General features: G+C 29.8%; 1 protein-coding gene across 1 annotated transcript; it reads left to right on the forward strand.

Annotated features, from left to right (window-relative positions):
* Positions 1 to 643: 643 nt before the first annotated feature.
* On the forward strand, positions 644 to 20827 carry LOC113366600 (cyclin G-like). Its single transcript, XM_026608232.1, is given in 9 exon segments — positions 644 to 1214; positions 18379 to 18840; positions 19057 to 19198; positions 19513 to 19766; positions 19769 to 19795; positions 19870 to 20061; positions 20176 to 20375; positions 20744 to 20793; positions 20796 to 20827. Coding segments are annotated over 8 exon segments (1266 nt in total). The 5' UTR covers positions 644 to 1214; positions 18379 to 18471.
* Positions 20828 to 21194: the final 367 nt, after the last annotated feature.

The raw sequence follows: 21194 nt of genomic DNA on the forward strand, positions 1-21194 counted from the left end.
CCTAAAGGAACAATTAATTGGTGAAAATTTAGTATGTATGTACATTGATAAAATGACTCACTGAATGCCATTGAAAGTCTTATCGAATAGAATTATTATAAGTAGAATGTTGTTTCGGCTTTTTTATATAGAAAGATTTACATATAATAAATTAAATACAAATGATAAGATAATGCATGTGAGAAGCAAAGAAAGTATATAATAAAAAAAAGCAGTGTTTATTAAAGGTGCTTATTTTTTGCCTTTTTTACTCATAATAAGGAGTCTTTTTATCTACATCAACAGTTTCTTCAATTTTTTCATGATAATTTAAGACTAATGAAACGCTTTGCTATTCTGAAAAGACCATCATTATATATAAAATATTGATCTTATGTTGATAACGAAGGTTGATCATATTTTGTATATTATATTCTAGGAAGGTTGACGACTACGTGATGACATAAACAACCCTGGAACTTACAAAACTTTTGGTGGGGAGTGTACGATAACCCAGAAATGTAGTGGGGAGACATCTGAACGCCATTCTGCTTTGACAGCTGACATATTGTATTCATTGTCTAACAGTTTGTTTACAAGATTAGTCAACAGAAATATTGCGTTTGAAATAAAAGTGTTAATTTCATTTAAACTTTTAATTTTCGAAATGGGTCCAATGCATTCGTTAATTCTTTTACGATCTGATTACAAAGTATTAAACCTACTGCATTCAAACGAGTGAAAATATCAAATGTTTTTAAAGTTATGAAAGCTCCAAGATTGCGTCATGTTCTATTGAACAAAACAACCTGAAATATAAGTCTGAAAATGAAATAAAGAATACAAATTGTGATTTTAAACTGCTTTAACACCGAAATGGTAATTAGATTCTATAATTAATTTATTTTTAAAAATTTTGTACTTTTTTGTATTTTATACGGGATATATTTTTTACTAGTTAGAAAAATTCAACAATATTTCTGTTGCAGTAAACAAGCTTTTCTTTTCGTCTTTTTAAATTACATAAAAAGTAAATAATATTTTGATGTACTATTTTTGTGCGCGGAATCAATGTCAGCGTCACCAAATGGAGGGAGTATGCTAGTTCCTGAAAATTCCGCATCCACTTTACTGTCACTGTCATTCGCGAGTCAACTTTGTTCGTGAATACTGTGAGCATATTTTCTCAAGATTGGTTGATACTTAATTCAAGATTTATCCACGGACGCATCCGGGTAAGTGATCTAAAAAATATATTATAATTAAATATTACTTATTACTAGTAGGTAAATCTTCAATTTTGGGTATAGTCTGCAAAATTGGACGGTTTACCATGGTTGCTAAGGGAGATGGTAATCAATTGTAGAGCTGTAAAAATGGCACAGGAATTATTTATATTTGTCTTATTACCATATACTAATTAATATAAATTCCATATCCTCCTTTAAAACACTCCATGAACGTATTCATTATTTATCATTCCATACCCTAATCCCTTAAAATTTAAAATCGCCAAGTGTAAATATTAATCATTAATTAAAAATGATTAAATCGTGTACAATTTATTTATTTACCAAAATTTTTTAATAATTTCCATGCGTTCTCGAAAATTCCGTGCAAGTTGAAACTTGTTTCAACCAATGAAGTGGAATGACGCCATATTGTATACTTGCTCTGTCATCGTTCAGAAAATTTGTATAAATTCTCTTTCATTTAATTTTAACGAGTCATAAATAGTCGAGATTTATTATTTTTAGTTAAAGGTTTGTAATAAATCATAATTTGTTATATGAATCCTATTTATGCCTATTTATATTCACTCGAGTTATATATGCGTTTGACAGATGATGTAATTTTTTGTTGCCTTTTCATCCAACTCAGCTTTATTACTCATAGTAACATGAGTAATAAAGTTTGTTTTATAAATATTATCAGGTTGTTAATATTCTTGGCTTCATTTACAACGAACAATATATTTAATTACATTTGGTTTCCAGATTCAAAGATTTTTTCTTGCATTTTATAACATCGTTCGAGTTTTTAATATTACTTAACAAGTGGTTGTTTCAACATTAAATTTTGTAATAATTATTCAGAGTTCTACTAATTAGTACTTGATTTTGAAAGTAATAGTGATTAACATCACTGATATGTTACTGCAAAATATTAACAAATAATTCGCATTTTTTAAATATTTGACTACATATTCATCCATACATATTCATATATCAAGTTTCGCATAATATATTACGTAATTTTTTTATATGCGTAAAAGCCTAGTAATAAATTCTGCCTTGTTTACTGCCTCGATTTACAGTTATAATTTGGCACGAAAAGTCTTCAGACTTCGAACAAGTTTTAATTATAAAAAAAATCTTGGGCTTGTGTAAAACAATTTGAATAATTCTTTAATTTCAGAAGATGTGGAGGAATTATATAGAATTGTTCAAAATGCCCTGTTTTATGTAACTTTTTAATTGACCAACTTCAATCATGAAGACTAATTTTATTCTACAATATTTCTGATATTGTTATATAATATTGGAATAATTATGATTCCAAATTTCCTTTATTTCACATTATATATATATTTAGTTCAAAATTACATTAGTTAGTCAATGCCGTAGGAAAAAAAACCTGATAACAGTGGAATTTTACCGAATTTTACTTATTCATTCCGGAGCGTAATTGTTTTGTAGATAATGTGCCTTTTCTTCACAATAGATTATTTTAAATTATTTTTAATGGACTTTCGAAAAAGCCACACTGACTAATGCATTATTCTTAGAAGTGCGTAGAATCATATTATTCAGAACGTTTCAGAATTATGAGGGTCTTGAGCAATAGTATGGAAAATCATATAGAAGTTTTTAGTCATTCATTTATGATTTTATTTCTTGCTCTGTGTAAGTGCGTAATTCAGTGGTTTCCAAACTTTTCGCATCGCGCCCCTACAACTTCTTGATTTTTCTAGTGATCTAGTTTAAAAATATTCAACTGATATGGAATATATATTTTTATATATATTAAATATATTAATGTTTATAAAAAAGATTTTATCTGAAAATATATTAATTAATTGAGCAATATAAATATAAATTACTAGGTCAACAAATTATTACATCAACTGATATAATTTTTTATTGGACAATACAATACTATGTGAAAATATACATAAAAATTTATTTATTTATTTATTAACTTCCCATAGGGCAAGTTATAGTAATCGCAAAAAACCGAAAATGAAAGTTTTTATTTATCTTTACGTTTGAAAGGTTTCTGAACATTTTGGCATACCTCAGAAAAAATGGATGTATGTGTGTGTGCGTGCGGATACTAATTTTTGTCGACGATTTCGCGAACACGGATCAAGCGATTTGAATAATTTCAATTCGATTCCTACTGATAAGGAGACGTGTCCTGATTAGTTTTTGGCAAAGGCTGTCTAGCCGTTTCGGAGATACGGGGCAAAAAGTGCCAAAAATGGTATTTCAGTTTTTGAGATAGCGGAGCGTCCGATTTAAATAATTCAAAAAACATTTGACGAAATGATTAACTGGTGAAATTTTGTAAAGGCAGATCGAAAATACTATGTATTTTGAAAACAGCTGCGCGCCCCACAGGTTGGAAACCACTGGTCTAATCTGTAGGCTGTTTATGAAGCTGTGGATTATATGGGTATTGCGTCATTGCTAACAAATACATGTGTATTTAATAACGACTGTAGTTTTCCGCAGTTTTACAAATAAATTGTTATAAAATATTCCAATTTTTGTTTTAGAATTAATACTATCCTAACCTTATATTATTTTTTAACCTATTTTTTCTAAATACGTTTGAAAATGACAGACATTAATTATTATTTATCAAACAGTCTAATTTCAATTAGATGGGAACCTCATGAAACAAATTTTGATTTAAAATGGCAGAATCTTTATACTTGTTTATCTATGAGTAGTATCTTCTATGATATTAGTATATCTTCATTGCTCTTGTAAGAAAATTAAAAAAAAATACAGTAAATTCAAACTCTTCTTTAGAAAATTGTTATGGAATCATAATTTTCATTATTATTTATCAAACTTGAACAATTTTTTTTTATAATGAGACTAATTCTATCAAATGTTCTGTTACTTCAGATTGCGTCATGTTGTTATTAATATCTCCTCTTGCATAATTACTGTGCGTTGTTTCAAACTATCTAAATCTACGCATAAAATACTAAATAAATTCTGTCTGGGCAAAATTACATTTATTTTGCTAAACTTTGTTATTGACTATTCAAGTTTTTTTACAGTTTATTTTTTTAATGGTACGTTTGATATTCAAATACTAGACGACCTTCTCGTTCGTGATGAGAAATACTATAATTATAAATTGCTTGATCATTTTAAACCAGAAATATTTTGAGAACAGAATAAAAATTATATAGCATATATTGGAATATAATAAAATTCTCATTAAACTCGATTTTTTTTTTAGAAAATTGCAAAGAACAATAAATTATAATTCATTTATTTATATTAATTTAATTAATTTGATTATTATTAGCTTTTTCCAGCACAAAGTTTTTAATGCATTATATTCGATAAATGTAACTTTATATCATATGGATAAGGCGATTTCAAACAGCTGTTTCTCATAGATAATTTTTAATCTCGCTCATTAAAAGGCAAATTTTGCTCGTGATTTTAAATTATATATAGTCATTAAAAATTCGGCGAATTTACTGATTATCAGTTGTAACTTCAGGAAGATATTTTCTGCTAGCCTGTGCAAACATTACTGTAATCACTCTCAAAATTTCAATATTCAACATTTTTATCTCAGATCGTTATGTGGATAAGCGATCATAAATATGTAAATTTAATATATTTCTATCTATATCTTCCTTCGATGCGAAAAATATTCCGAAGTGATAACGTATTTAGATATTTTTGTATTACGAAATCTTGATACTTGACTCTACTCGTACCTAGTTATCAAGCTTTTTATATTTTTAGGTATTTTGATGTAAATTTATCTGCTTTATAATAATAATTTTTTTTATATATTTTTACGTTTCAAAGGTTTTTGAACATTTTGGCATACCTTAGAAAAAATGGATGTGTGTGTATGCGTGAGTGGGTGCGGGTACAAATTTTCGTCGACGATTTCGGGATCACCGATCAACCGATTTGAATAATTCAAAAAACATTCGATTCGTATTGATAAGGAGACCTGCTGATTAGTTTTTGGCAAAGGCAGGTCTAGCCGTTCTGAAGATACGGGGCAAAAAGTACTAAAAACGGTAACTCAGTTTTTAAGAGAACGGAGAAAAACATTTTTGGATTATTAAAATGTCTTGACAAGATGAAGAACTGATTAAATTTTTGTGAAGGCACGTCCAGCGGTTATGGACTCTCAATAAAAATAAGTTAAAAAAATGTCATTTGGCGGTCAAAAATGTTTATTGGACATATGTACATGAAATTATATTTTGTTTTAATTTTCTGGGGTTCCGTACCAAGATTTTTAATTATGGTACGGGAAGTTCCAGCAATTTGTCTTAAGCCACGATGCCATCCATGCACCCCACTAGTTTGTGCTTCTATTTATCATTATTTATTATTGGATATTTGCTGGTTTATATCCATTGGTGGCCTTTTAATGATACAAAAACTATCACTAAAAACCAAAATCCAAGGTCGTTACGTTCATTCCGTAATTAATTTTAATTTTTGTTGCGTTCTTTATTTATTTATATTTGCAAATTATGCGTTTTTTAAATTAATCCATTTTCACTCAATGTATATTCATATGTTAATGGAATTTGACATGTGTAACATTGCAGCAACTTCATCAAGATAAGAATTGGCACGTGTTCTTGTTTTTTTCAGTATGAGAATTATGTCAGGGATTTATTATTGTTTATTGCAATATTTTTCTTGGTTTATTTTCGTATCATTTAAAAATCACCTTTATCTAACGAAATAAAATTTGAGGAGATAAATCCTAAAATAATGGTACAAATAAAATATTTACAAGCGACCTAATAATTTGGGTTACTTCAATGCAAATATGAGATTGCATTACTCAAAAGTATAAAATGTTTTTTTTGGTATAAAATGCAGATTGTTTTTTATACTAAATTTAAGAATTACATAATGGCCATTAAATGTATGATAAGATTGTTTACAAAAGCTGTGGCCGTTGCTCTCATTCTAGGAATGTTTTCTACGATAACACTTCCTTGTGCCAAAATGATTGCTAAAACAACTCGTGATGTATTTATCAGTGTTAATATAATTTTGTCATTTTCATTTTGTATATGTAATATGAGGATTATGATAAAAAAATATGTATATGATATTTTACAAAGATTGCTTTTGATAGAGAGTTAAAAATTTTCAAATTTGGCCAGAAGCCCATAAAAATAGTGAAATTACTGCGTTATTGGACTGGACTAGTTAGTCGTAAAATTAACAATGCATGCAGCATTGAAACACTTTCTCAAATAATTATTAATTCAATATTAATAATTTTTATTTTTGCCCATCGAATAATGGATCAGTATATAAATCAAATTAAATATGGTAATTAATATTTTGCGAATTACCCGGCCACTTTATTTTTCTATTGCAGCTTCATATTTTGTTATTAGTGGTCTTTTTTATATTAAATTATTATTCTTATATATACATGTTATACAGATGGATTATTCCAATTTGTTGTGATAAGAAAAAATATTTTAAATCCTGAATTTGATTTAGTATTAGTAATTATCAAATTATTTGTGTTTGCTGTTGAATTGAAAGTATTGAAAATGAGTTAAAAGCAGTGTACTCAAAACGTTCCTGGACGTGAATGCTATAGCATTCAAATTTCATAGTCAATCATTTTGAATTTAATTTTATTTATTTTACGTTTTTGTTATTATTATACCTGTCAAGGTAATGACTACCTGATTCTTCAGGTATTTTCGTATTATCTTCTCTCGTGGTCAAAAATTAGCTTGGGCAAGCACATTAGGTGAAACAGAAGCGTTATTCTTGATGTGGATGCTGTAGCATCCATCGTAAATAACGATTGATTTGCCGATTCTACAGCACAGCAGACCAGTGTTATGGCAAGGCCATGTTACGCTCCAACTTTCATAAATTATGCTACTGAATCATACTGAATACTGTCAAAATGCCATGTATTTGCTGTGCATTCAGGCGTTTCACACATAAACTGCAACGTCACTCGTATGTTATGAAGCTGGGTCAGAAAGACCCTGTTATCTAAGATCGTTTTTTTGACATTTGTGCGGTTTCTAGGTTAGGTTTTCTATCTGACAACCTGAGAAAAACGCCTGACTGCAGAGCAACCACATGGCTTTTGACAATATTTAGTATGGAAAATTCTTGATAACATAGCCTTGCCATAACATTGGTTTGTTGTGCGGCAGAATCGGTCCATAAAATATGATGATCCGACTACCTTTATAAACGTTATTTAATCAAATTTCGGATATCACAATCAATTTAAAAATCAAACGACTCAATTTTTGTATCTTGCTGTAACTTTTGCTGTCTCCGAACGTGTTAATGAATACAAAATTGCTGTAAACAGCCATAGTGTTTGTAGTTCTCAATTTTTATTATGACCAGTTAAGAAGCCTATTGTATTTAAATTTTAAATTAATCAGGTCGTCGTACTCCAGACGCGGTCTGTGTTTAAAAAAGAATTTAATACATATATAAAAATATGAACAGAGGAAAAGGTAAAAAATGATATTTGGCGGTCCAAAATTATCATTAGACATATATTTATCAAATTATCAGTTATTTTATAGAGATTTTGAATATCAGTACTAATTTTGTTATAATTTTTTTGGGTTCCATACCAAGATTTTTAATTTTTGAAGTTCACTTGTATGGTTCAGACAAATATCAGAATTAGCAAAAAAAAATTTTTTTCTCGAAATATGCAAAAATATGAAAAGTTTTATACTTTAAATATGAATTTTAAATTTACAATTCAGTTTGGAAATGTATATGTTTCAAATGCTTTATTCCAATCGTAAGAAATATATCCTCAGATGGATTCATTCGGCACCTCTTGCTAATGTAAACATTCTCAAATGCTTTGAACGATAAGATCGTCACTTTATATTTTATGAACGATAAAATATGTAGTGATTATAATTATCTATTTGAAAATGTTTAAAACTATTGTTATTGATCATTGATCAATATTTGTTTACTGATTTTTTCTTCGAGTATTTAATTCTAGTACTGGAAGTTCTAGCAATTTGCCTTAAGGACCGGTTCCATATACCACTACTTTTTATTTTTACCATGGTACTGTTACCATGTTTTTGATTACACGGTATCTTCAATATTGATTGCTAGGCGTAGGTGGTCTTGCCTCAAACAAACTCAACACTACTATCCTCGTTCGAGAATATATTTGCGCAATACTTTGCTTTTTTACTTGCCAATGAAACGCTTTAAGTGTGGAGGACATAAATTTTCTTCCATAAATACATATATGGCATCGTTCTTTTATTGACATGTTTCTCGACTTTTACGTCAATATTGATACATTTGAAAGTAATTATCCAGGCAATATCTATATTTGGCTGTGTTTAGTTAAGACTAATGGTTATTTAATTGATAAAAGATAATTAAGCTGTTAGTGGTTAATGACCTAAGATTTTATAAAAAGATATTTCGTCATACATATATTATTGTCTGTGTGTGTGTGTTTGTAATTTTTTTTAATATCGTTCAATGGCACTGGCCAAGAAACTTCTCGGATATGCAAAATTTAACCCTTATTCTTGGGACAAATGCACGGGTGATCAGAATTCATTTATAGGTATGGTTTCTTCAGCAAAGTATCTTTTGATCTTTTGATTTTATATATATACTAGCAAACCCGACGAACTCCGTTTCGCCACCAGATAGTTTCGTGAGAAAGATGAAGAAATTTTTTGTTTGTTTTATATTACCGTAATATAATGAACAGTAATGAATTTATTTCGATTACAAAAATGAAGTATTTTTTAGTTGAACTTCTCTAAGTAAATGAAAGTGAATCCGCAAATTATCCTCTTCATTGAAGTGCTCCTTGGTAAACCACATTTTTTGTTTTTTGGTCTGACGTTAACACAAACAAAGCGGATGGTTTTCCAACTCGTGAACAGGCAACGTATAACTGCCCATGTGAAAAACAATAATTTTCTAAATAATCTATTTGAAATTTATCCCGCAAACACAAAGCGATTGGCCTTGCGACTTGTTAATTGTCATTGCGAACGCAAGGCGAACTGGAAATTGCAATTGTTTGAAGTCGGAAAACGGAAGACCAGTCGGAATCATTGGTATATCACCAAATCGCCAGCAATTTTTGATTAAATGGTGAAATTCAGTGCGTGTGCATCATTATTCTTTGCGGCAAGAATTGCTCGTTGACTTAACCAAGCATAATTCTGATAATTCTCACTAATGTCATTACTCGAATTACGGTGCGTGAAGTTCCAGCAATTTGCATTAAGGCACAATGGCATGCGCCACTAATATTCTTAGCCATAAACCTTGCGGAGCCCGAGACCTTTCCAACGAATGCAAAATTGTCGAAATCGTGCGTTTTGGAGTTATTTCGTCAGGAAGGAAAACCCGACTTATTTTTATATATATGTAGATAATATAATTTTATATTTTTGTTAGATTCGGTTAAAAAACGTCAATACAATAAAAAATATTCCTTTCAAGTATTCATTATAAAGTAAATATATGAACACACAATATTCATTATAACGCACCCACTTTAAGAATGCAAAACTTTCAAATATGTACTTTAAACATATTTTTAAGGAAAGTAGCCATTAAAATTGATTTAACACAGAATCGTGTAATTTCATTTTTACGAGTGAGAAAACGTACGTATAAAAATATTGAAATTTTACCTCAATATTGATAGTGGAGATATTGGCATATTACCGTTTTTGCAATTCTAATAAAGGTAGTGACAGCTGACGCGCAAAATGCCAAAAATAAAATGTTCAAATGTCATTTAAACAAACATTAAAATTCGTATCATGTACGAAAATGACATATATACGTCCTCCGATAAGATGAGGACCGGTCGTGGTCCCGTGGTAAGAACGTGGGCTAGCAAATCCTAGTCCCGGGTTCGAATCCAACCTCGGTCGGTTCGGTATCAAAACAGCTTGATACCAAATTTTCACTTGAAATCATAGATTTCAAATATGATTTCAAGTGAAAATGGCCTTTCGTGGGCAAAGCTGTAGTGGCAACACGCCACTTGGAAGTAAAGAGGTACTAAGATGGTATCGCTTTGAAATACAAAAAGGAAGTCGAATTTGTATCCCTATACAACAGAAAAATGTAAAGGCTCTGACATCGTGCAACCATGATTGAGTGCATTTTCAACTCAACCCACGGACCTGCCCTTGGAAGAAATATTCGTAAAGAAAAATGTAATAAACAGTAAAAATATGTAAAGAAAAAGTAAAATATATGTAGCATGTAAGATAAAAAAAAAAAAAAAGAAAAAATAATTAGTAATAAAGTTTAAAAAAAAAAAAAAAAAAAAAAAAAAAAAAAAAAAAAAAGACTAGCGACTCTGAAGTTTCATTATTGAATAACAAAATAAGGTCAAATTTCACTCCATTCTGCGCCTATATTTCTGACGCGAATATGCGGGCCATTGGTATTCATATGGACGACGGAACGTAAACATATTTATTAATAAATATTGACACAAACACAAGCACAGGGCACAGATACAGGCGTCGTGCTATCTTAAAATTTTTAGCATCACGCCACACAATATTACGGTAGATATCGCGCAGACTAACATATTGAATAAACAAGTGGGCCTGCCCAATGTTATAAAACAACTTTCAAATGTTTTGCACTATTTTTGCTAAAATATAATATGGCAAATGTTGAGCAAAAACGATCATATATAATAAACTAGTGGGGCGCATGGCATCGTGCCTTAAGGCAACTGCTGCTGAAACTTCCCGTACCAAAATTTTTTTTTAAGATTAACATTTTTGAAAAAAATTTACTCTGAAAAATTAGATTTTTGAGAAACTATAATATTTTGACAAAAATTTACTTTTTTTAAAAAAGGGGCTGTTCAAGTATTACGTAAGCACTATAGGGGGGCGGGGGTTATTGATTTGCTTATTTTGGGTGACATAGGGGCAGGGGAGTCTAGATGATGATTACGTCATAGGTAGTATTTTTATTTTTTACCGAATGGCAACCTTACATTATTTTTAAAATTATAATTATAACCTAATAATTACAATTTTTAAAAAAAGCAACACATTAGTTGCAAAATGTTTACTTAAGCATGGGGGCAGGGGGTGAGAGCTTTGCTTACTTTTGCTGACAAGCGGGATGGGGGAATAAATAATTGTAATAAATCTGCTTACGTAATACTTGAACGATCCCAAAAAAACATTTTGAAGAAAAGTGTATTTTGAAATATTTTGGAAATTCTGAACTTTTTTTCAAAGCAGTCGTACTGCTTTAACTGCATTGAGAGGAAATATCGAAGCACGTAAGCGCCGCGCCATCGTCTAACGGTAAGCATTGGTACTGAACACGAAATTTGGTGAGGAATGTAAACAAAATTTATACTTATTGTTAAAATCTCCATAAAATATCTGATAATTTGATGTGCATATGTCTAATGATCATTTTTGACCGCCAGGTGGCATTTTATTTTACTTTTTTAACTAGATCTCCGAAACCGCTTGACCTGCTTTCATGAAAATTTGATCAGTTCTTCATCTTGTTAATACAAGTAAAATGTTTTTTGAATTATTCAAATCGGACGCTCCGTTCTCCTAAAAAACTGAGTTGCCGTTTTTGGCACTTTTTGCCCCATATCTTCGAACCGGCTAGACCTGCCTTCGCCAAAAACTAATCAGCACGTCTGCTTATCAATACGAATCGAATGCTTTTTGAATTATTCAAATCGGTTGATCGGTGTTCCCGAAATCGTCGACTAAAATTTGTATCCGCACACACACACACATATACACACATACATCCATTTTTTCTAAGGTATGCCAAAATATTCAGAAACCTTTGAAACGTAAAGATATATAAAAATTATCATTTCCGATTTATTTGCGATTACTATAACTTGCCCTACGGGAAGTTAATAAAATGAAAATAGAATTTTTTCAACCATGACCATAAATAACTCTAGGACCAAGGTAAAATTAACTAAAAAATAATATGGCTTTTTTAGACTAAACTTCTAGAATGGAAGTTCTGATTGCTGTTAACTATGAGTATATAGAAAAGCGTTTTAATTTTTTTAGATCAACTTTAATTTACATGGAATCTTCGTTTTTTGCTTTATTTTTTAATATCTTACATTGCTCGCAACAGGCTTTTTTTTGCATTTTTAACAGCAATCAGAACCTTACGTCCTATGAGCAGTTGGGCTGAAACTTCTCCTTCCTTGGTATTTTTAGATGGTAACCCAATGGTTAATCCATCCATATTTGATGATTTTTGTTACTAGAATTAATCTGATAGGGCTGACTTTTTATTGGTGCAGCAACGCCGGGCAAGGGCTATTTTCACTTGGAAACATATTGCTATCTATGTTCGCAACAGGCATAAGATTCAAAATTAATACTAATTCTTCACATCCTATTCCTAATTTCATTTATACCATAGGTTGGTTTTCTCTGTAAACAAAGTTAATGCGTCTCGTCCGTCTACTATCTACTTCACCTCAGACGAATCTCATAACAATAACATTTCACTTATCTCATAGAGACGAGATGTTTACAAAAACATGAACGTGAATCGATATGTAATACCGATTGATTTCACTTTTGTAAATAAAAAAAATGACCTTGATCGATCTGGTGTTCTGTGGCGTTCAATAATACTTTATAACCAGGTCTTCAATTGTTAATAGTTTGATGGTGACCCAACAAAAAGTTTAAACTGGTTTTTGTAAGTGAAGATTTTTTGTTTAACGCCTCCACGTGTTGAGATTATAGGTCGATTATGTGTTCGAAGGAGTAAAAAAAATGTAGTCAGATTTTATTTATCAATATTTGCCATAGGCTTTATTATATTTTGCCAAATCTTGCTTTTCCAATTTAGCATAAAATACACCAGACATACACAAGACTGATTATAGACTATAGCTTTATTGTCTGAACTATACATTTTATGAAGTTTTATATATTTTTTTTTCTAATTCAATAATTAGCTTTGTTGTACTGTGTATTTTAGTCTATCAATTTCTGTTAACATAATTTTAATATAACATGAGGACGATAGATAAAGCCCAATTGCTGTTCAATTATTTTTCAAAAATAAATTTACTGAGGCATTTTTACTAATCATAGCTCAATTAATTAATTAATTTTATAAGATAATGTAGATAATAATTTAGATTGCATTTAATTGCTTTGATTTGACTCAAATGTAAATTGCTTAGTAACAATGCTATAAGATCTTTTATTTATTTATTTGCAATATTGCAGTATTATGTGATCTGATTAATGGTCATAAGGTATAAAATAAATTATCTGATTATTTTTATCATTGGTAGTGAGCCAGTGTGTAATTTGGCAGTTTGTTCGAAATTTTTATTATCTTTTACTTTATTTATATTACTCAAATACCCTAAGATTACTCTAAGCTGATCTTTTCAGTACTTCAGACAGTATTAACATATTTTTATTAGTTCATTATCTTTATAATGTTTGGTGTAAAATTATGGATAACGTTATCTCCTCTTGAATTGATCAAAATAAATACAACAAAACAAGTCGTCGGCTTTCTGTTTAATTATTGATATGTTTATTAAATTTTTATCAACTATTTGAGCTTAGTAACTGAAGCTGAGTTTGAAAAATGATCAACAGATAAGATATGGTATTGATTTGCTTAAAGATTTGTTTTCTATATAAAATATATCTTAAAATATTGCTAATGAGTTCCAGATACTGAGAAAGTTTCACACCTTAATTTGATTAGATTATCATGTTTATTTTTTTAATCGTTGCATTCTTCATTTGATATGACAAAGTTAAACACAATGTATATCATATTACCCTGCACGAATGCATATTTGAATTCTTGTGAATATATTCTTATCACTTCTCAGAGCTATAATTTTACTTTTTTGGATCAAGTTTTTTTTTGCTGGATTTTTTATTGCTATGCCGTAACTGGACCTCGACTAACATGTAAAATAGTAAAATGACCTTGCCATTTGCGAATGTGTAATGGATTCTGAATTTGTATATGATTTGTTGGAGTAAAGATATTAGTGAGCCATAGTCGATTTAAAATTATTTTAACAAATACTTAAAATGCGATTTTTTTTTTATATTGACAGAGTTATATCCCGCTCAGTTTTTACTTACTGATTACCGTTGATTTCCATACTTAAATAAAATAATTTTTTAGAACACGAAATGGAATTAAATATGTTTTTATAAATTATACATTTTTTATAAATTATAAATTTATACAATTACAAATATTATAATTTGGAATATCAATAGAAATCGCGTTGATTATTATTTTTCTAAATAGCTTAATCTCAATTTTTATTAGGTTGATTTTTTAAGGTATCGGGAAATCAATACGACTTGCAATAAAGCAAAATTTCATTTACATGTAGTTACTCATGGCAATGATACAATTCTAATACTAAGTATAAATTAAAGATCAAAAGATCAGAAAAAATATTGCTCTGAAAAATTAGGCACTTAATAATATCTATATATATACAACGCTAGCATACACACACACTTAATACTAGATATACATATACAACAACACTTAATACTAGACATACATATGCAACATTTGATATTAGACATACTTCATAAATACATATTTACACATATTCAACACTTTATACACTACACACATATTCAACACTTTATACTAGGCATAATTAACACTTTATACTAGACATATTCATTCAACTTTATACTAGACATATTCATTTAACTTTATACATACAACTTCAACACTTTATACATACTACTTCAACACTTTATACATACAACTTCAACACTTTATACTAGGCATATTTAACACTTTATATATACAACTTCATTACACTTTATTATACATGCAACTTCATTACACTTTTACATACAACATGCATACAACTTCATTACACTTTTACATACAATATGCATACAACTTCATTACACTTTTACATACAACATGCATACAACTTCATTACACTTTTACATACAACATGCATACAACTTCATTACACTTTTACATACAACATGCATACAACTTCATTACACTTTTTACATACAACTTCATTACACTTTTACATACAACATGCATACAACTTCATTACACTTTTACATACAACTTCATCACACTTAATACTAGACATAAATACTTAAAACTACAAATCAATGTTTGTAACTATTAAAAAAAACGTAGATTTAAAATTGTGGAATACTTTACACACATACTTTTTCTGAAAGTGAAACATTTTCTTATATACTTTACATTTCCATTATACATGCATATGTTGTGTCAGTTTACCAAGGCTAGGTAGTCGAGTGGTTATCGTTCTCGACTCTCAAATTTAAAACCCGGGTTCGATCCCAACTGAGGCTTAAAAAAAGTAGGTAAAATTCTTTCGTGCAGAGTCCAGCTGGTTTTAGGTTCAAAATACCTTCTATCATCCTAAATCTCTGCTAGATTAAACTGTTGGGTGTTTGAAGGGCTTTCCTCATAAAAGAGAATTGCGCTTTAGGTCCCGACATACAATAACTTATGATAAATTGTCGATTTCGTTTTTAGTCGGTCATGTTTATCATGCAATAAAATTATCGATTAATGCATCAATAAATTTAAATTATATGCTAGTTTCGGCAATTATTTTTAATCCATTTATCATATTTTTTCCGGAAGTTTAGTAGGTCAATTCGTCGTAGTGTTTTGCTTTATACAGAAGAAATTTTATGCTTTAATGTTATTCAGCTGATGTCGCGGAGACGCTCTCACAACTTTCGAATTGCGTCATATTTGAAAATTCACGATAGTTGTGATTCTTAGCTTAAGTGTAAATAAACTTATTTACATTAATACAGTATTCAATTGCCTGAAATGGTTCCAATATGAATTTTATTAAGGTGACCATATTTTTTTAAGTCAATTTTTAGTTGTGCTAATCCGGGATGGGAAAAAGGCTAATAACAAACGCTATTTAAAGATATAATAAAAATTTTTTTTATATGAATCAATTTTTGTTAATCAGAATTGCGAACTTTTAGTAAGAACTCTATTATTCGATCATATGTAATACTTTTGTTATATATTCAGGTTTTTTTGCGCTTTTATGCTTTGTACAATTTCTACACAATTTTCTTCATAATTAATTTAAAAAAAATAGAATTTTTTCTTTTTCTTTTTTTCCTGATTTTTGTTAATTTACATATAAATTTTCGAAAAAACGGGACAATTAAAAAGACAAAAAGATATAAATCCGGTATAAATATTGCTTTTAGAAAAACCCGGGATACAAGGTGGAAATCCGGCCACCTTAATTTTATTCTATTTTTTTTTTGTTCTCTTCAAAAGCATTTAGCCACATCCTTTTCTATTCAACGTTCTACATCATCTTAATTTTATCACACTCCTTATTGATTTTTTCACATTTTTTTCTTTCTAAAATACACAACTTTTTAACAAACTAATTTTCACTACAAATTAAATATCAACATATTAGCATATTTAGTATTCTTATTATATCCTAACTCCGATCAAATTCAATTTCCAATATCATGTTTTCATATTTGGTATTACAATTTATTATTATATAGGAAGCCAGGACTCGATCCGAGGGTTTCTGGTTTCTTTGGCAACGAAATGATTTTTTTGGTATTGGTTCAATATTAATGTTAGAAGAATAATTTTGTTTATTCTAACCTATTGTGGACGCTGTTAATGATTTTTATTGACCTCAATATATGTTCTGCATTTTTATCATAGTTGAATTCTTATTTCTTACTAACTCAATGGTTCATCAGCACCAGCATTATTTTATATTTAAGCTGTTTTATGTTATTTTTATATATTTGCTTGACAAAGATTTGTTGTAAGCCGGTGATATAAATTCTTTAAGAGGCTGAAGGTGTGCATTCAGAATATTATTATTTTCCAGGATTATTTTCTTTCATTTAGAATAAATATTATGCGACTAAACCCGACTAATTTAATGCGTCGTATTGCAAAATTTCATACAAACTTCGTAATATATAAATATGAGACTTATTTTCATGTATGCGTACCAAGACGATAAGTAGTGGACAATCTGCGTAGTTTGTAAAACATCTTTTAGAATGCCTCGTTTTTCTTTCCTTTTCAACTAGTACGTTGTGTCGAACACATTGTAAGATAGTTTTGTTCATTTTATTACCATATTTTGTACAAATATTTTTATGTTTTCTGTATATTATGTCAACACACACGCTGTTGCACTTACCATGTTTTGCATAGTGTTAAATTTAGAGCAATATTGTTGTTCTACCATCTGAAGAAACAGATTTGTAGTTTGATGTTATTGTGATGTGTTTGACTGATGCAATAAATTATTTGAATCGTGCAAGACCAAAGTTTAAAGTTTCTGGATGGAACGATATTTATCAATAACGTATTGTAGCAATAATATTTATCTGTAACGTATTTCTCAAATATACATATTTGGTTCTATCAGGCTTCAGACATATTAGTTATATTTGCAGTAATTAGTAAAAACTACTTAGTATTTTGATATGTAATTCACAAATAATCTTGCATTATCACCTACTTAAAATGTTTTAGTATTTCTAATTGAAATAATTTATATATCTATATACATGTTCTTATTTATATATTGACCATAACATCCTACTTCAGCAGCGTAAGTTTTATAAACTCAAAGGCGCCTCTGGTCTGTATATTTTCCTGACCACGTGCTTGTACACCAGACCGAATTTTATTTTTGTTTGATTCAGCTTTTAGCTGAATATAAAAAGCAGTACCAAGGTTCGAGGTCTATTAGACTTCTTACCGATTTGTACTAGAATCAGGGACTAAATAGCAAATTAAATACGATTTTCGTTTTTGATTTGCGGCCTACACTGTGTTCACACAGTGTATAGTACCTAATTATTTCAAACGTTACCTAATTTACTATAACTCAAGTCTTGTCTATAAAATATAAGGATATTGTGCAACTTTCTTAAAATTCTCCATTATCGTTATCTGCATCAAGAAAACGTAGTTGGAATCTTAAGAGTTAGTTGCACGAAAGACTGAATATTTCTGGACAAGATTATTGGTTTAGTAAAGACGGTATCGTTTAATTCGTGCTTTTTGGCCGTAGGTACTAGGCCAGCCCTGGTCTGGTGTCACGTAGTGACCGTCGGAGGCGAAGCGAACAATAGTTTCCAAACCTCCACGTCGCCAACGAGTCACCATGATGCAGCAGGCTTGCGGCCGGCCCGGGACACCGGGTGCTCCGGTGCGGTCCAGCAAAAGAGCCAGTAACAACTCTCGAAGGAAGCATTTCAACAATAATAGGAAAATCCACACAAACCATCATCATGGAAAGAAGATGTCTCAAGCACTGGCTGAATGTAATAAGATTGCTGCACCGGCGAAAGAAATCCAAGAAGAGAAGAAATTAGAACAACCTGTGGATGTAATGGATTGTGAAGTAACTGCTGTTGATAATGAAACTGATAAGGCATTGAATTGTATGGAAACTCTGGAAGCCCAGCTGTTGGAAGCGCTGGCGCTTGAATCCAAATATCAGCCCAATTTATATCTACCTGTTGGCACGGAGGTTAGTAATTAGCTACAGATTGGTTGGAAATATCATATTTTTAATATTACCAATTCTTTCTCTGAAATATTGTTAGTTTCTTCTAAAATCTATTTATTACTATTAAGAATAATTTTAATTAGTTTATTTTGCAAACTTAAAAAGATACCATTTTAACCTGTGTATTTTGAGAAGTAACTGCTATTGATAAAAAAACTGATAATCATAAATTTACAGGAATTTGGTGAGATCACAGCTGGAACCAGAGATGGTGCTGCTCATGTCCTGCGTTGCCTTAAAGTATGGTATGATATGCCATCAGAAGTACTCTTTGCTGCCATCAATTTAGTTGATCGATTTCTCACAAAAATGAAGGTGAGCAATATAATCTTTAATCTGGAAGGGTATATTGATTTGTGATACTCTCATAATCTGGTTCTGTTTTGGGCCAGCTACCATTATTATTATATACTTTGAACTGTGAATACTAAAATTATATAAGTTAAATAAAAGAAAAATATATATTTTCATCTTAGGATATAAATTTCTACTTTTACATAAAAATATATATATATATAACCATAGATAAACAAGATTAAAATGTATATAAACTAAAACAAATGCAGTTTTAGATCAGATGATGCAATGAGGATGATTTATTTTTATTCTATTAACAAGCAATTTATGTTACAGGTAAACCCAAGCACATGGCCTGCATCAGTGTAGGTTCATTATATCTAGCCAATCAACAACTGTCATTACCTGCAATGGATCCTGAAGATTTAGTACTTATTTCACAATGCAGATGCACTGCTGGTGATTTGACTCGTATGGCTACAATTGTTGCCGACAAACTAGGTGCCCAACCTGGTTGTCCACCAATTACAGCTTTGACCTTCTTGCGTCCATTACATGCCATGTTTAAGCAAAGGGCTCTGGAATTGGGGTACTAGAGCCTTTCCAAAAAGTTGTTACTGTAAGTAATTACAATTATATACTATTGTATACAATAGGATTTTACATATGTTTAATTAATGTTTTAATTCTCAGGAGGAAGATTTGATAATGCGCCTAGAAATAGTAGCTTGTGATTCAACTTGTGCAAATGTAAGACCATGTGAGCTGGCTCTTGTTTTATTATGCACCCAACTTGATAGCTGTGTGTCTCAATTGGAATCTCATACTGCTCAAACGATGCTTAAATTGGTTGATTTTGCTATTCACATGCAGAAACAGTGCAGGGTAATTAAATTATAAATAAATATCCACAGTCCAAAAATTCCATATTAATTTTTCCTATTGCTACATTTATATTGTTGATTGATTTTAATTTTGTTTTACTTTTTTGACTTGTAGATTCCTGACTCCAGCTTCTTCAGTTGTCACGGTTGTGTTGTCAACATACTGTCGAGGTATAACAATCAAGATAAAAGTCCACACAGGCAAAGACTTGTTTGGAAATTATCTTCGCGCACATTGAAACTTCTTCGACCAACAGATCGTCTTACATCACTTCTGCCCACTATTGACGAAAATGGATGTCTACCAAGGCTTAGGTAATTGTTATTTAATTTAATGCACTTTTTGTTTTAAACACATTTTGTAATTTTATTTCATTTAAATACATTTTGGAATTGGAAAGTTGATAATAATAGTAAAATTATTTTCTGTGATTTTTTTCAAAATTACTATGATAAAATTCTACCAGGTGATTGTTTATTCAATTTTATTGACTTTTTCTTCTTCTGAACGAATATGATAGAATTTTAGTCCATTAAATTAAATTTATTTAATTGAGAAGTTAAAAATAATAGTACAATTATTTATAAACTTTTTAAATCAAATAAAATACTTTCTTTACCAATGTTGAATATTTAGTGACTTTTTTAATCATTATAAATTTTATAACTATTTTTTATTTCAGAACTGGCAGTGTGAGTTCTGTGGACAGTGAAGATACTGAAGATTGGCCCACAGTCCTCTTGTTCCTGTTTGTGAGCAATGTTAATAGAATTTTTTGCAAATAGATATTTATATTACATAATCATATTCACAAATCTATCTGACCAAAGGAGAATAATCACTGAAATTTAAAATATCTAGTATAATTTAAGTTGTTGGTAAATACCAAATCTCTCGAAATATTTTTTAAATATTTTGTTTAAAGAATAATTTACTATAGTGATTAATGGGCATATCTTTTTGTGATCTTTATTCAGCACAGATAGTGATTAAAATGCGATGTTTTTTTTTTTAAAAATTTAACTCTTATTTTATAAGTGAGTATGTTTTTATTTTTTTTATAAAAGGAGTAATTCTTATTGACGATGTTTACTATCTGTCTTAGAAGTTTTAATGTATGTTTGAAGAGTTAA

The sequence above is a fragment of the Ctenocephalides felis genome, unplaced genomic scaffold, assembly GCF_003426905.1.
Source record: "Ctenocephalides felis isolate EL2017-DRISC unplaced genomic scaffold, ASM342690v1 CF-g0.4_SCAFFOLD_01170, whole genome shotgun sequence".
In the NCBI taxonomy this organism is placed as follows: Eukaryota; Metazoa; Arthropoda; class Insecta; order Siphonaptera; family Pulicidae; genus Ctenocephalides; species Ctenocephalides felis.